The 17774-nt window shown below is 43.3% G+C and overlaps 1 protein-coding gene across 2 annotated transcripts; it reads left to right on the top strand.

The window, feature by feature from the left end:
* The first annotated feature begins 2092 nt into the window (after positions 1-2092).
* Positions 2093-17730, top strand: LOC130170659 (cortexin-1-like). 2 transcript variants are annotated; one of them, XM_056378173.1, is made up of 2 exons: positions 2093-2225; positions 14995-17730. In XM_056378173.1, the coding sequence occupies exon 2, from the start codon at positions 16185-16187 to the stop codon at positions 16563-16565; it is 381 nt and encodes a 126-aa protein (XP_056234148.1). In that variant the 5' UTR covers positions 2093-2225; positions 14995-16184; the 3' UTR covers positions 16566-17730. The 2 variants fall into 2 exon arrangements, with proteins under 2 accessions (XP_056234148.1, XP_056234147.1); XM_056378172.1 differs by lacking the exon at positions 2093-2225 and adding an exon at positions 2762-2902.
* The last annotated feature ends 44 nt before the right edge of the window (positions 17731-17774 follow it).

Below are 17774 nucleotides of genomic sequence, written 5' to 3'. Positions count from 1 at the left end.
AGGAGACAATGATGCTCTTTACGGAAGAGGAGGCGTTGCACGCCCGAGGGGCCACCATAATGACACCCCTCAGATCTCATTATCAGGCTTATTGATTGGTCATGGCCACCTGCCCCTTCGCCCACACATACAGAACCAGACACACACACAATCACAACCACAGATGCAAAATTAGAACATTTTTTCACTTTCATACAGTAGGATCACACACACACACACACACACACACAAACACACACACAGAGACAGACAGACAAGTTTATACACACATCCCTTTACGTTTAACAAGCAGGGAAATTCTAGTCAACTTGCCATGTATGGGCTCTCCAGCTCCATTCACAGCCTCCTACGCACACATACACACATACATTTAAACAAACACACCTGGGAAAGTGACACACCACATCTGTAATGCACTTACACACACCCACACAGCCACTCCGCAGGGTATTAACACACACACGCACACGCACACGCACACACACACACACACACACACACACACACACACTTACACTTTAAAATACATGAACGATTTCAGCTCTTAATGTGAAGCTGCCATTTTGTTCCAAGAGAAAATTGCTTTAATTAAAATTAGCACAGTGATAATAGAGGTACGTCCAGCTGGGTTGTCAAGGGTTTGAAGACTCAGCTGTGTCAGCCCACATGCCATCGCCATCATGAAATGAACCAGCGGGGAATATCTGACATTGTTAAATAACGTGCACTTTTTGAGAATTCTGCTCAGAAACTGGAGCGATTATACAGAGGACATGTAAAAGGTCATTAAACACAAGCTTGGGTTGGTTTGCTTCCATCCTTTCCAAGTGAACACCTAACACTTCTTTCAGTTTCTGTCCTGATGAAACGCAGTAAGAGGAATCACACTATGTCATACAGTGACAATGACATCACTACTGTTGAGGTGAGCCTCCGAGGATCAAAAGAACTACAGTGATAAATCTAATAAAGGCCTCTTCGCACACAGGACCCATCTGCCCCTGCTTTCATGCTCCCAACTCCCACCTGCCACAACACTTGAGCCCTGACCTGTTCTACTGGCTCTACTGACACAGGCTAGGCGGCTGGCAACAGTAGCACCTGGCAGCGGGATGGAGGGATGGCAGCAGGTGGTGCACATTGCACAGATGCCACCACTCCACTCCCCCACACGGAAAGCTCATACTGTACGAGCAAGAAGAAAATGGAGAAGGCACAGGTGGGTTGGCCAGGTTAAGAAATGGAGGAAGACAGGAATGAGGCACATAGAATGATTTGAGGAGATGAAGAGATGGGGTGAACCAATGTGATGAAAGAACTGAGAGGATGTGGAATAATTTTTACATTTTGATTTGAGAGGTTTTTTTTAATTGTCTCACCCAGAAGAGTTCAACATGGAGGTGTGACTTCACCTCCTGCTGCAGGAATCCTGAGCAATCGCTAAGCTGTGTGTTAACCCAGTATGTCTGAGATCTGTCTTCTACAGGAGAATGGGGGGAAAAAACATTTTTGCATCTACAATGCATGTAAATAACTTTTCAATATATGCTTTTGTTTTTCTTAATCAAGGAGCGTGAGACAGATTTTCCACACGGTAAGATGAAGGAGGAGGAGGCGATGTAACAAGCTGGAAGAGCCATTTGTGTGAAGAACTGTGAGAGAGACTCAAGAGTGTGGCTATTCCTGCACCACATTGTGTACCTTTGATCCCACATAAAAAGGTGGTTCATTACTGATATTCATTAGTTTTCACAGAGGCACAGATAAATCACACTCATTTTCCCCACATTACAGGTGTGTCATAGGTCTGCTGCATTTGGATTTTATCCAGGTCTGGTCTGAGTTTCTACAGTTTGAACATACACTCCAGAGAGTGTGCAGTAATGTAACAGGTCAGTCATTTGTCAAAGGCACGAGACAATAGTGAGTTTATACAACAGTTAGTTCCGACCAAGTAATTTGATTGGACGAGAGGCATTCCATGAGTGCTGATTGTAGAGTACAACAGCACTGGGACTTCTAACTACATGTATCACTCCGCTTCACAGGTGTTCAATTAACCAGTAATCAGCGTTACATTAACGGTCGTCATCTATCTTAGATTGTAACAAACTTTGCTAAGATGAATATATTTCTAGAAATAACATTTGAATTAAATGACGTACGGTCTTCAGAAGAGGATGAAGGGAAGGAAAGAAGCCTGAATACTCCTGCGCACACCTGAGGTAACGTGTAAACAAAGTAGCAAGCTACTGTGCATCGTGCAGGTCAGGAAAATGTTTGCGACAGTCCGGTACCAGTCCAGTTGCGGAAGTATTTGTGTTGGCGGCGTTGCCAAATGACCATAACCCTAACCGAAATGATAAAATAAACAAACAAATCATAATCTGTTGGTGCTGTGATTCGGTCATAGGTTGAGGCCGCACAGCCGTGTTGATATTCAGTACAACATCACGACCTCGAGTGTGATATTGCTTAATTATACAGGGAAGGCAACACTCATAGGCTGCAATATTCCTTCTGGAAGTACAAGAACAGACAAATATTTGTTTAAAATCCTGGCTAATATGATGTTTTATTGTTTCCCGTCATGATACACTGACAAGTACAGGTGTTAGTATGACTACAGGCAGTTGCGTTATGTTTGAATTATTTATTATTATTGTGTTGAGGCTACCTTTGTGATTGGCTGTGTGCCGCGGGGTGGGGGAGGCCGGAGTGGGTGGGGAGCTTTAAGAGCCTCTCTCTGCTTCCCGTCGTGTCTCCGAGCAAAGCGACGCCGAGCAACGGCAGAGGCAGCAGGAGGAGCAGGAGGAGAGGGAGAAAGAGCCGAGCGCATCCCAAAGTTTGAGACTGCAGCTGCTGACACAGCAAACACCGGGACCGGTTTATGTGGAACAAGGTTTGTAGAATATTCTAGCAAATATTTACAAACACACTGTTTTATAATGCACGTAATCTTAAAAAATCAGCACAATCAAAGTTCGGTAAACCTGTATCTGACATAGATTTATAGGAGGTGAGATGTGAAACACTGTCCACTATGACTTGCATGTCTCTTAGTGCCGTTTAAGATTCTCGGTATCGATAAGTTTAAAACTCCGTCGTCGATTCCGGTATTATTTGTGTCAAACTTTAGAAGTTGTCCTCTCGTTACAGATGGTCTATTCTCTTGCAGCCCGGTCCAGTCTGCCAAATTACTATTAGCTGATCACAAGAGTCCCACTGCCAAAAAGCAGCAGTAAATGCCTCTGTTGGTTTCGAAATAAACAAGAGTAAATGCTAGAGATGGAGGCTTGATGAGGCAAACTTTTAAGTCCAAATAAAAATGCCAGAGGAACACTCCGGGAAAAATGTATAGAACTAGCTGATTGCTGTATCAGCTGAATTTATTTTCTCTTGTGGTATTTCATCAGAAATATTATAATCTGTATATCAGGCTTTGTGTCTCTTCTGGCAAACAAATCTAATTTTTATCTGATCTTATTTGTCAATATGAGATCAGAAGCAAAGAATAACACTAAGGCTCCTGAGGATATTTGTTTGTTTTTTTTGTTTTTTACCAAACCTGCTTACATTGATTCATTTGAAACCACAGAACCACCAGATTACTGCATCGTAGACCAATGTGCCATGAAATTGCTATGACAGTAGCTGTGGTGGCAAGACAGAATTCCTTCTCTCCTTTTTGCCCCAAGCAAAGCACCTTCAGGAAATACAGACTGAATTATCATGCTGAGATGGGGGTGTATTTTTTTCCCCCCCTCTGAACACCCCATAGGTCATTAGGGTAGCACAGATGCATACACCCTAAACAGGTAGCAGTGCGCATGTGAATTTAATTTAGAACTGTCACTCATAGTGAAAATCTATTTTCCCTTATAATGTCTTTTGAATTTCTTTTGCGCTTTCAGGTTTAAAATTGATGCTGATGGGGGGAAAAAAACTCCATAAGTTCTGTGTTGTCAGTGCATTACTCTCTACCTGTGATCAACTCCCATTAGTTATTGTGCAATTTGATCCGCTTCCTACATGGAGGTGTGGGCTTTGGCCCATCCTGCACCTTATCATTTACCCACCACAGGGTTCTGAAATCTGTGCCAGGCGTTTGATATGCCGTAGGCTTCCTGTATTGTCTCACGTTACAGTGACAACTACTGAATAATTAACTGTGCCTTGTTAACTGTAATGAGTAAGATGAGTTTTTTGGTATCTGGAATCTGATGGAGATCCAGTGCCGTTCTAAAACCCATCTGAGCTTTCAGATTAAAATCTAAAGGATACCCACAGCTGCTCAATACTCTCATCTTAAATGAAAAGTAATCGGAGTACTCACCCAAGTATACATGGTATACTGCTGAAAGCTGAATTTAGATAAGATCCTATATTTGACACTTCTTTTGTGTTTTATTTGAAGTCTATCCATAAGTAGATATATTTGTGGTTTCAAGTAACAAAAAACATCTTAATATAGTTTTACATCTCCTACTCCACATTTCTCTCTGGAGCTCTAGCAGCAACAGGGCGTTTTTCAGCCTCTTTTCTGATTGGCTGTGTGATGCAGGAAACCTACTGTAGCCTGGTAAAATTTGGTGATTGGTCACTCACCGCTGAAATGAGCTGAACAGATGGTCAAATTTAGGCTAAAATGCTCTGGAATTTCACAGAAAAAATTACTTTTGCCACTGGCTCCTAATTTTACTATCCCTGAGGAGGCCGTGCACTGATATGTTGGCTTTGCAACATCCAGTGATTGTGCAGCATTTCCTTAACATTTTTCTATCTTGTAGCTTGCTAGCTCAGCAATGGAATGATTCCTTGATGTTGTGTTGTTAATAAAAAAACAACAAAGAATAAAGACTGGACAATGGGTCTGTGTGCTTGGGACATGGCTGAAGGCAGTGACTGTGTACTCCTGACAACTCGTTTTAAGGCACAGTTTCTGGATACTGGCTGTGTGAATTTCCCCGTGGATTAAGCACTTTAATACTTTCACAGTATTTATATCGCACTTAGACCTGCTGTTTAATCACAAAAGATATGGAAATCTCACCATCTACAGTATGAGACCTATTGTATGTTTCTCAGTTTTCATTTAAGCAACACTGCAGCAGGGTTTGTGTTGATTTATTGATTTTATTTATTTGTTTTGCCTTCATTTTGGCCTGATGAATGAAACACCTCAACAAACAGTGGCCATTGGGCAAGTCATACAAACTCTACAAACAGAACTCTCAATTCAAGTTTAGTGGAGTGGAGTTTCCAAAAATACTAAACATGTCAGGCTGAATTTAGGGAGATCTGTAAAAAAAAAAAAAAAAAAAAAGCAGCCACAAAAACTTGTCTTTATTTTTTATATTTAACTCAGTGTAAACATTGTGTAACTGTACTGTAAGACACAAAAAGATAACTTTAAGAAAAAATATTAATAATGCAAGGCAAGAAAACAGGAAAAATGTTTGTTAAAGGGTTTTAAATCAAGTCATGAAAATGAGAACATACAGTCTGTAACTACTTTGCTTTATTGACCACTCTGAATTGACCACTTCTGATAAATACACAGCACTCTGTGGTAATGCTAATCAGCAGGAAGCTGTCAGCGTCATCATGTAATGAACTGTAATGAGAGGAGAGATGGAAAGGAAAGAGAAAACCCAGGTGGGTTTACCCTCAAAGCCGTCCTCGCATGCCTGTCAGGATATACAGTATTACATGGAGCACATTAGTGAATCAGGTTCTCCAACACACAGCCTTCACGCTGTGTCACTGCCAATCACTGTGATTGCGTTCGATATCTTATATCCTTATTCTGTATGGCTCACAAAGGTGGTGGCTTTATTGCATTGTTCAGGCATCGTTTAAAAGCAGTTGAGTGAGGAGGTGCAGTCACTAAAGTGTCTTTGCAACACCGCTCTGATAGCCATAATTGAAATTTCATGCTGTCGTTCGGTTCTGAAATGGATTTTTCACGTGGAGCCAGAGAACAAGAAATCACCTGTACATTTCATGGTAACTCAATGTATTGCCCTTGAAATAATTGCAATGTCACACTGAGCGTGATTCAATTTGGCTGTATCTAATGTGGCAACATAGCACATCGGGTCATAAACACCCAATTTTAAAGAGCCACCTTCCTGCTCACATGAACACAGAACCAGCAGGGAGGTGGAACAGCTTCTCAGGAGATGACCCAAGATGACTCTTGGGTCTTCAACCTTGACAAGTAAGAGTGAGGTGAACCTTCAAGACGCAGCGGTTTTGATTTCCTGTTGAAGATCGCTCATCAAATATTCATCAACCCCATAATCTATAGCCCTTTGATAACTGACACGGGCCGCAGGATTTATTGTCTCTCTGCTCCATCTCAGCTCAGAAATAGGCCCTGAGACCCCAGAGCAGCTCCCAGCACGAGTCTATTAAATGTCTGGAAACACTAGAAGGGGAGAAGGGATGAGGCCAATTCACTTATTGGAATGAAATCTGCTGATGGGCCATGAAGTAAAGTGTGCAGATAGGCTCTCCTTTCTCCTGCTCTAGATGTGTTTGGCCTTGCCTTTTCTGGTCTGCGAGGCTTTAGGGCCCCTCCAGCTCCCCTCTCCCTGCACCCCACTGTAAGCTCAGTAATCAAATCAGCTGAACGGACTACCTTCCCTTCAGCAAGGTGATATGTCCGTGTCTTTGTGATGACTTTTCTTCTGTGTTTAATCCGTGCTTAGGAGTCCAACTGGTGGCTTCTATTGCAGTGGGGATCAGAGCAGTCAGCAGCTCCCTGCTGAGCAAAGATATTTCAGCTTCACTGTTTGAATCAGCACTTTGCCATTGTTGAGTATTTAAAGCCCCTCTTTTTATTAAAAGGTGGACTGGGTTTACTGGGCATTTGTACCCTGATATTGTATTCTCACATTCATGGGTGTGAGCCATCTGCTACAAGTTTGTTTTTGCATCGCTGAGTGAAAATCATTGTTTCACATCCTGGCTCATGGTTCCTCTGACGTCTCAGGTTATTTCCTTTAACCGTCTACAACAAAGTCTCTGGCTGTTTTAATGCTGACTGTAAAGCCCTGCCACCTTGGTTTTGAGCAAGTGTTGTTGGGCAGGCCATGTAATATATATGGCCCTCATCGTGGGCCGGTTGACTGGCTGGCACAAGCTCTGTTCTGTCCCAGTGGACTTGACAGAATGGCTGCCTGATGGAAGGAAAGTGCTGTCTCCTGACTTTAAGAGTGCTGACATCTCCATATTGCCTTACCCCACATACACCTCCCACTTCCCTCCTCCTAAAATCTCATCTTTCTTTTTCTTTCTCTCACCTCCCTCCTTTTTTTTTTTTTTTTTTTTTACCTCCAGATGTATCTGATGGATGCCACCTGACCCTCTTGTGTTCCCCGGGTAGCCGCAGACCTCTGCTCTGTCTGAATGCGTTCGTAAATCATGGCGATTACCATTCCGCTCTCCACCTTTCCTCCCCGCTTCTGTCTTTTCTCTCGCTCTGTCTCCACATCCCTTTTTGCCCATTCTTGTTCATCTCTTACCTCATCTTTCATCTGGCCACCTCTCACCTTGCCATCGGGTTTTTCCCCAGTGCCGTGTTGCGCTGTTCGCCATTGTGACAGCAGCAGGGGGTCTTTCAAGGTGAACTATAGAGTTGGACTGGCCATGCCAGCTGCTCTCATGCACACTTACGTCCTCTTTCTGTCCTCTCAATTGTCCTTTTGTCTTAATTAATACACAATAATCCTTTCTCTTCTCTTTTTTTGACACGTTTTGACTCTTTCTACTCTATTGACACTATCTTACTCACTCATCCACACTTTAATCCACTCACTGGTGACCTGCCACCACTTGTGGACGGGTCTCTTTTCATCTTCATCATTCTGTGAATATTTCATGCCTGTGATTTGTGAATTAAATATAGGATGTAGGTGGATATGACTCGGCTGACATTTATTCACCCTGACTGGTGGGACGGCAGGGGGTGTGATTTTTGAAGGAAGTAGGGTGGTATGGGGGGGAGACAATTTCTAAAAGGGGAGAGAGGTGAGTGTTGTGAGGGATTGATTGGAAGAAATGACAGAGTTGATTAAGGTGTCGGTGGTTAACAGGAGAGCGAGGTGGTTCCTTTTGCTGCCTGCCAGCAACCTAGCATCAGTGAGGTAGATGACTGGAAGCGACGAATTAGTCTCAGGACTCTGTGAGTCTGCCCCCTCCACCCACCCACCCACCCCACACTCGCTGAGCCTCAAGGGCTTCATAACAAGAAAAATCACATATAGCGCTTCGAGAGTCATGACTGGGTGAAATAAAATTCACAAACAGCTTTGCTCTGCAGGTGCGTGCCTTTTTAGTATTTTTTATTGTTTTATAGCTGATGATATTTTTCTGTGACATGAATGCTTTATTGATCAGGGCACAGCGCACACACGGCAAATTACCAGACGTGACATTATAAGGTCTCAGATATGCAGTTTTTTAGTTGTTTATTTTTTTCAAATTAAACCAAGAATTATGTAAACATTTTGATAACAACAAAAAATCTGAGAAATCAAAACAGTTTTTCTTGGTATCCTAGGACAAATTTTAGAGATCTTGAGTCCTGTTCTTCTTGTAAATAACAGTTTATGGAATTCACAGGGACCCCTATGTATCCCAAATATGTACTAATATGCAGAAGCTGGGTGTATACTGTACATAGACGTGTCGACATGCATTAACTCCATAAACCACCTTCTCTATGAGTATAAAGTAACATATTATTTAACAATAGACTGTTTATCCCAGTGTTCTTTGAGGTCCCACACTATTTGCAACCTTGTTCTAGTTGACACTAAAAGTTTGATCTGTATGTAGACATGTTTGTCCATTGTTGTCATCAATGAGAATAAAATGTTTAATTGAAATTTATGATGGCTCAGTCGAGAATAAACCCAACATAGTCGGGGGCAAAGAGCAGGATACATATGATGCATTATTGATATATATATTAATATTGTATATAACTAGGATACATATACACCTATGACTGTATGACCAATCACAGGATGCATGTTGGGTTTGTGTCGGCACATCATTCTATGCATGTGTCTCTGTGGGGGTTCAGCATGCCAAATGCATTTGCAAGTTTTGAAGAGTCTTGATCAGCATCCAGCCCCGCTCCTCCGCAGAAATGCAGGATCGACTCCCTCTGAACGTTCCCCCGGTGGCAGTCAGACACACCGGTGCTTCAGGCTGTCAGGCAGAGTGACACAAACAACCAGGAGAGAGGGCGGACTAGATTGGAGACTAAATAGAAGGGAGCCCCCCTCCCTCCCTTCCTCCCCCACCTCCCTGCTGTCTTTAGATCAGATCCTCCTTATTTTTTTTAAAGAAACGTGCGGTCTGCAGCAGACGACTTTCAGCTGTAATCTAAACCAGGCCTCATTGTATTTATAGGGTAAAAGAGAAAGCTTGTCTCGTACAAAATGAATACTGATCTAGAATCTTGAATACTTTGAATATTGACGCAGGAGCGACCTTGAAAAACCCTAAATGTGCTGATAGAGAAAATAGACTGCATGTTCAGCTGGGGCTGGTGATAAAATGATAGATTGCAGGCAGCTTGGAAGATGGAATTGCTCAGCTGTATTGCTGCTGTTGAGAATCACAAAGGGCTTGTTTTGTCTCTTTGCTCCTTCATCTGTGTACAACTCCATTTGTCTTTCCCTCTGTATCTCCATCCCTTGTTCATTTCTCCTGGTCCGCCACAATATAAGTTTTCTGTACGAGTACTTGCCACTTTTTCTCTTTAGAGACGCCTGACAGTGAGATCCGTACCTCAGCCTGATGAGGAGGGAGCAGTGGGAAAGCATGTGCGTTCATGACGACGGACAGGCTCTTGAAGAATGTGTGGATATAAAATGTATTGCCCTCTCTGTTGTGTCACTGTACCTTTTGTGTTTTAAAAGGTCAGCAGTCTTGAGTGCTTTCCACCCTCACAGCACTGCCTTCTCATTTGCATGTACGCTCAGTAAAAGAACAGGGTGCACTCTGTCTCTCCCAATGTGTCTTTATATCTTGCCTCTCACGGACAAATACACACCTTTTTTTTTTTTTTTTTTGTACATAAGCAAGTGTGTATGGAGGGCAGAATGGCTAGCTGCATTGGAAGAACAGAATATTTAATTACCCAACTTTATCACCATTACTGTAGCTACTGACTGTCTGCCAGCCTAATTATGACGGGAGCTATCGGAGGAGCTGGTTCGTCGTGAGCTGAGCTGAGAGCCAAGCGTATAGAGAACGGACTCCACAGACACTCCGTCTCTCTCAGGTGCTAAAAATACCTGTGAGGTGGTCGGTGGTGTTTTGGTCTGTAAATTTGAGTGTGCATGTTTGCATACGCAAAAAAAAAAAAAATGTGTGTGTGTGTTTGCGTGTTTCACTCAGGACATAGCTGAGCAGCTGTGAACTGCAGGTTAAGCTACTCATGTTTAAAGTTAGAGAAGGTTGGTATTTGGAAGACGTTTTTGTTGTTGTGCACAGCTGAAGGTGACCTGGTCCTCATTGTTCTCATTAGCCACAGACACGCCGCAGATGGCAACTCCCAGAGGTGACGAATGAACCCTGACAAACTCCCAGGAATCACCACAAAAAGAAAATCAAACGTATCAATAAGGCTGAATGATGGATGGTATCAATGCATGGTATCGCACAGGGGCCTCCCATCGTTTGATAATATGTATTTATGCAGCTTATGTGTCGTGTATGAATGCTGTATGTTTTGTAGTGATGTGGACGGGGATTCCCACCTGAGCTTGTGCATCTCATGCAGCTCCCCTTTGCCTTTTCCTCAGGTCCACTTTATCTTTATAAGCAGCAAATTGGAAAGGGTTAATTCAATTCCCAGCAGGCTGTGGCTGAGACTGGGAACATTTACCATCTCTCTCTCTTTCTCTCTTTCTTTTGCTCTTGCCACTTGCTCTCTCTTTTGCTCTTTTCTCCCTTTGTCTTTGTTTCTAAAGTCTAATTACTTTTAGAGAGTGGCTTTACTCAGGCTATAAATAATGACAAATCAAGCCTGTCTGCACTGCACCTTGTGGAGGGCGGCTTGTGTCGGTTGCAGGAGGACAGTGGTGGTTCTGCAGTCCTCCCGTTGAAAAGATTATGCTTAGCACTGTGTGGGTGAGAAATTTGTGTGATTGTGGGTATTTTTGTTGGTCGAAGCATTTGGGGCAGAGAGAGAGAGAGAGAGAGAGAGAGAGAGCAAGCAAGCTCATGTGGTAAAGACAATGTCACATGATGGAAATATCTTTAAATCTGCTTTGTTTTTTTTTCTTCTCATTTATCAATCGCCTCTAAATCATAATGTGTGTGTGTGTGTGTGTGTGTGCGCGCGTGTGTATGCATGGGTGCATGTGAGAGACAGCGGGAGGTGGATAGAGGAGGGAAAAGGTGACACCCTGGTCACCTGAGAAGTAACTATATTATTTTCAGCTCCGTTCATTTCATTTACCCTGATGAGTTCTGTCAACGTTACCTTGACCAATGGCTCTGTGAGGAAGTGATGACAGTGGTGCAGAGTGTGTGTCTGTGTCCGTGAGGTGTGTGTTTCAATGCATCTCTCTATCTGTATGCTGTATGTGTGCTGTAAGTAAATGCAGAAATACTTCTAAGCGTGTGTATGCTCATGCCAGTGTGTGTGTGTGTTTTTGAATGTGAATGAGCTGCCACCAGTGCACTCCTGTGTGTGTGTGTGTGTGTGTGTGTGTGTGTGTGTGTGTGTGTGTGTGTGTGTGTGTGTGTGGGTGTCCATTTAAGGGCTTTTTGATGAAGACTGACGAGTGTCCGCTTCGCTTCCCCTCATCTCAGGGGTCTCGTCGATGCTTCGAGGAAGTGTGCTGGAGGAGAAATGGAGTGGGCGAGAACTAATGCGAGTTGAGCAAGACGAGGCTGATGGACGACAGAATGTGTGTGTGTGCATGAGTGCGCGTGCAGTTGTGTATGTGAGTGAGTGTGTGAGGCTGATGGAGGGTGATGGTGGGAGTGAGACTTAACGAGGAGGAAAATAAGCTGAGCAATCTCTGTCTGTCCTCCCTCTACCTCCCAATGACTTATTCACACACACACACAGACACAGAGAGACACAGACACACACACACACACACACACACACCCCGGAAAACCATGGCTGAACTATCTGACCAAGGCTTGCTGCGAATGCAGAAGAGACAGTATCTTTGCTGTAAAATCCACCACTCTGTGAACAATATCTTCTACACTTGTAGCTATTAATGGCTCCAGTTCATTGCTCAGATAAGTCAATATACGACAGCAGCTGTAGTAATAGTATACCTGTTATTGTATAATATGATGGATCGCACATTTTCGAAAAGAACAAATGCTTTCTCTCTCTCATCCTCAAGTCCATTCCCTCTCTCCCTCAGTCTAGTTATCATCCTCTCTCTCTGTGATGAGTTGGTGAGAGATATTGGAAAAATGCTGCCACTAAATAATCAAAGTTGGGTAGGATCAGATGAGGAGGTTGTTTGTTCCTTTCAGTCGCTCCTCCCACATTCGAAACGGAAACGATTCCAATGTGTGGGTTCGTCAAAAGTGTGTGTGTGTGTGTGTGTGTGTGTGTGTGTGTGTGACACAGAGAGAAAGAGTGGGCAGTTGACAGTCTCTCAGCAGGATTAGACCGGTCTCTGATTCCTCTGTGTTTACATGTTACAGTAGAGTTTTCTCTGTGCACTGACCATCTGTTGTGGGTACAGTTTGGAACACAACCTACAGATTTAAAAAAGAGAGACAGTATCAAAAACCATACTGACAGTTTTCATCACACAGGTATATTCACTTGTTGCCTCTTCTGAGGGATATGTGGCCATGCACAAATTGAACTTGATTGACAGTTCTCTTACCCTGCTATTAGTTTTGCTGCAGCTGTATGGGTGGTAGAAATAAAACCATTCTTAGTTGTGATGAAGGATAATAAAGGAAACTAACTGACTTACTAAGTTGGTTGACGTCATGTAAAACAAGCCTTTTCACAGCAGACATTTTGAGCTGTCATAGCAGGAAAAGCACAGTTCTAATTGATAACATTATAAATAACCGCATTCCATTTAGGTGAACTAGTTCCAGGGTCCTGCTATTGTTCATGCTGGCTCAGTGTAATGGTTTATTGGGACACCTGATGTGCTTCTCTAGCTACGACAGGTCAAAGTGTCTGCTGTGAGACAGGTCTATACCTATATTGACCCTCTGCCATCTCATTTGATTGTCTGAGTTCTGACGGAGAAATGTATGTGCCGATAGAAATTCCTGTGTCCATGGCATGTATTGCTTTCTGCTAGCAATCCCACAATACAATCTGTCATATTATATAGATGCAAAGATTACTGTTGGCAAGTAAGAACATAAAAGAAGAGTTATAGAGTAACTGATGAACAACATTACCCCTAATAAGCTAAAAAAGTTTGATTTCAAAACTATCAACATAAAAAAAGTCTCACAGCAGTTGATAAGAGTTTGAAAGCATTTCTGACCTGGAGCTGCAGCTGTGTGACGGTGTCAGTTGTAATAGTGTCCTTGAAAACAGTTTCAAGGTTTTCTGACCTATTTTTGAGTTTTGCAACTCACATCACTCAGAGGCAGTGACACACACACACACACACACACACACACACACACACACACACACACACACAGCAGGTCTGTTTGTACACACACAAAAGTGCACATTCATTCACAGTGTGAGTGCCAACTCCCAGGTGTGTCATCCTGCCGCCAGCCTGAGTCTGGTGCACCACACACCCTGGAGACACTGGCTGATGAAGTAGCAGATAGAAAACCTTTGAACTGAATGAGACAGAGAGAGAAAGACAGAGAGTGTATGGAAAAGGCATTTTGCCATGGTCATGCAGAGGAGAGTCAGTCCACTTTGTGCCAGCAAACCTCTCCTCTCTCCTCTGTACTGCTGCCCGTCCACCACAGGAACTTCTGCTCTATTCATCCATTTTTACCTCCTCTATCAACCTTCATGCTCTCTGTCCATCCTATGTTCCTATTTTTATTTTGATACATTGAGTCACTTGTCTTTCTTTTTATCCATAATGTTTTCTCGTCTTAAAGACAATAACTAATGTTATAAATTCAAATCTACCTTCTCTGCGCCTCTCTTCATCAACCCTCTTTAATAAATTAACAAAATTTAAAAGCACTTACTATTAATGTCTCTTCCCCCCTCTCTCTCCCTCTGTGTCCACTCACCTTTGTGTCTCCTCAGCATCTCCCCACACACACACACACACACACACACACACACACACACACACACAGAGTGCTCTCCATATCTCTGCGTATCACGTTTGTCTAAGCAAATAGCCCCGTCACCACTCTATTCAGACGGGCGAGCAGGTAAAAATGGTTTGCATATCGCATTTCCTCAATGATTTCAAACCTGATCCGCTACACGAGATGTGATTTTAGATTATTAATGAACCTCCACGACACTTTGTCTTTCTGTCCATCATGTGATCAAATGAACGAAGGGGGGGTCAACTAGTGAACAAATGGCCTACTGTAACAGTGCACTGACAAATGAGGGTGATGTATTGCGGTATCTGTGTTTATAATCACGCATTCAATATTGCTAATGTGGCAGTAATGACACCATAATCGGCTTGCTAATTGAGTGTCATTACAGGGGATGCTGGTGCTGTGTTCTCACCACAGACGGCTAATGTCACTGTCACTATCACTTATTGCGCAGAGGGTCCTAATAATCACATCATATGATGAAACGAGGGAGGAATGACTTAATCTTCTCCTCATGGTAGAAACAATAATGGAAAAGTTGCGCAATGCCTGTAGTTTTATTTGAGGGATTTGACTGTGCACTGATGTTATATGGCACAAAGTAAATGTCCTCATTAGAGCTTCATTAGTTAGTCATTAGTGAGATTTTTGGACAGTTATCTCAATTCTTTTCTAACCAGGTGGCTCTTATGCTTGCAGATGGTGATTTTTAAGGAGCTGCAGTGATTCTTCGGCTTAACCAGCAACATCTGGCGACAACAACTCTGTTAACATCCCTCCGTCATGTCGGGAACACAGTTGGAAGGGCTGCCCTAAACACATTCTGCGTTCAGTAGACTGAAGATCAAACTGGATGAAGCCACTTTTATTTTTCGACTCACGACTTCACCAACACAAGCTCACCTCCTCAGAAGATTCTAACTAATTTTCTACCTCTTGTTGGTTCTCTTCTTGACAAGAGAGGCGGTTTTTGAAGAGATCATCCCAAAGGGAGACAGTGAAAGAAACTTATTTCAGCACCTGACAGCTCTGACCCACTTATCACGCTCCAACTAGCTTTGCATTTAGCAGCATCAGAAGAGGTGATTCACCGTTTTATATTCAGGGCCATCGATCCACTAACCTCCTGATCTAATTAGCCACACACAAACACCTACACATGTGCGCACACGGACCAACACCTGGGGTTGCTGGCGTCTGCAGATGCTTCAGATAATCTGGTGTTTATAACACTTGTGTCTGGCTGTTATTTCAGTGACACAACACCCAGACACGCACTTAAACAGCTATACACAACTGGGTGTTAGAAGTCCATCTGCACAACATTAAACACCCATCGAGAACTGACCTTGACTGTGATCAGACACGTGTGTTTTCATTATCAAGAGGCAGTGTCACATCCTGTCTGCTCTGATTGAGAGTGAGAATGAGAGCCAATGTGGCAGAGTGGCCCTGATAAATACTCAAAAAAAAAAATTTGCTGCCTGAGGGTCGGCCACTCAAACTCAAACCATAGAGCTTCATTAGACAGTTTAGTCAGTTCTTCAAAATGTGTGACACTAAAAAGTAGTCCGTATTGTATTAATAAGTGCCTGTGTGTGCGTGTGTGTCTGTCACATTGTCAGAGCAGATTAGGGTCAGGCCTGTCTGGGTCATGCCACTTTGACTGACCTAGATTTGACAAAATAAACTGGCCACCGGAGGAAAACGTGTGTGCAAGTCCTGCTGTCTGCGGTCCTCTTACTTCTTAACTACCTGCTAACTTAGGCTACCTAACATCTTAACCCAACAAACAGTCTATAATACAAAACTGGTAAACTTCCTTTTTATTTAGCCTCAAAATCAAACTCCCAGTCTCCAGTTTGGCCTCTGTGTCTGCGCCGCCCCTCATGAACACCTTCCCTTCCTTCTCTGCACCTCCTCCCAACACACCAACTATCCAGTCAGTGTGCAAGCCCTGCCTTCGGGTCCCGTGGAGGATGAACGATGTGCCCACACTTGACTACGAGTTGCTGCTGTCCCCGGCCGGCTCCTCCCTCCCCGGCAGTCCTGGTGGCAGCAGCAGCAGCCCCCCTCTGGCCTTGGTCGGGGTGGATACTGAGCAACGCACCGCCTTGGCCTTCGTAGGCCTCCTCATGCTGTTCCTGGTCTTCCTGCTGGTCAGGTGCTTCAGGATCCTGCTGGACCCCTACAGCCGCATGCCTGCATCATCCTGGACTGACCACAAGGAGGGGCTGGAGAGGGGTCAGTTTGATTATGCACTGGTGTAGGGTGATGTGTCAACAGGGTGTGGAAGAGGGAATATTTCATTGTTCACAGACATGATCCTGTACGGCGTAGTCTAATTTAGAGGTGTAGATGGACAGTAACAATGCAAATGATTGTGAATGCACTCTTAGAGGGAGGTTTACCTGATGTTGGAAGATGCCTGGTTTATATCACAGAACTGTAAATATGCAGTATAACAAGTCTGGTTCATCAAGAGCCACACCCTGCAAGCCAAACACTCACTCGCCCAAACTCGGATGTTTGACCGGGAAGAAAACAGAAATAATGAGCTGCACAGCTGCCTTAACCTGACCTAATGTACAAGGCTAACATGCCGCCACTTCACAACCTCACTTTAGGGCTAGGTTTTTCCAAATCCCACCGCTTGTCAGATCACAACGTAGTTTAGAACCTCAAAGCCACATTTTTGATGAGAACTCTCAACACGCAGGACACAGGCAGAACTTAAATGAAGGAGTTTACACTTAAGCAGATGCCCCTTTAATGAACCAAGGTCCATTACAAAGCATCCTTATGTTAATTGCTGATCACGTCGCACAAATCCTCACATTTGTTTTGATTTGGGACACTGATCCTCGAGGCAGCACTGCAGTTCCAGATGCTTTTTAAGGCCAGAGCAGGTAGTTTATGTCTCCATAAAATCTTCCGTGTATCTGTCCGTGTATGTTTTGTGTGTTACTGTGTCTATAACTGAGAAGCCATATTGAAACTGTATAATCTCTTATTACCGCAAGTAGAATTTGTCCTTTGCTTTAGTCAGCCTGCCAAGTGTGGTGATGAAGCAAACAGCAACCTCTAGGCAAAAAAGGCTTTATTTTTCTATTCTTGACTCGAGTTTGGGAGTCTCCTTTTTGCTATCTTTCTGTCCTTTTCCTCTTACTGTATTGACTAGATAGACTAGATTTTTGAGGTAGTCATGCAGCCACCTCTTAGAAGGAAGCAAAGCAGGTAGCTTTGCTTTTTTTGTGTTTTATAATTACATATTTTTCTGACTATCTGCTTTGTTTTTGATACACTGCGTTGAATCAGTGACAATAAAAAGATTTTCTTCTTCAATTACTCTTCTCTAATTTCCACTGAGAGCTGGACTGTGTGGAGGGTCCACATTGTTCATGTTGGAAATTAAATAAAAACGATTACTACTTACTTGTCATCGTGTGTCACGTTTGTAAGCCATGAGCACTGAGAGG

This window comes from Seriola aureovittata, chromosome 6, assembly GCF_021018895.1.
Source record: "Seriola aureovittata isolate HTS-2021-v1 ecotype China chromosome 6, ASM2101889v1, whole genome shotgun sequence".
Lineage (NCBI taxonomy): Eukaryota > Metazoa > Chordata > Actinopteri > Carangiformes > Carangidae > Seriola > Seriola aureovittata.
Note: the sequence above shows the minus strand (reverse complement) of the source record. Positions and strands in the feature narration are given on the sequence as shown.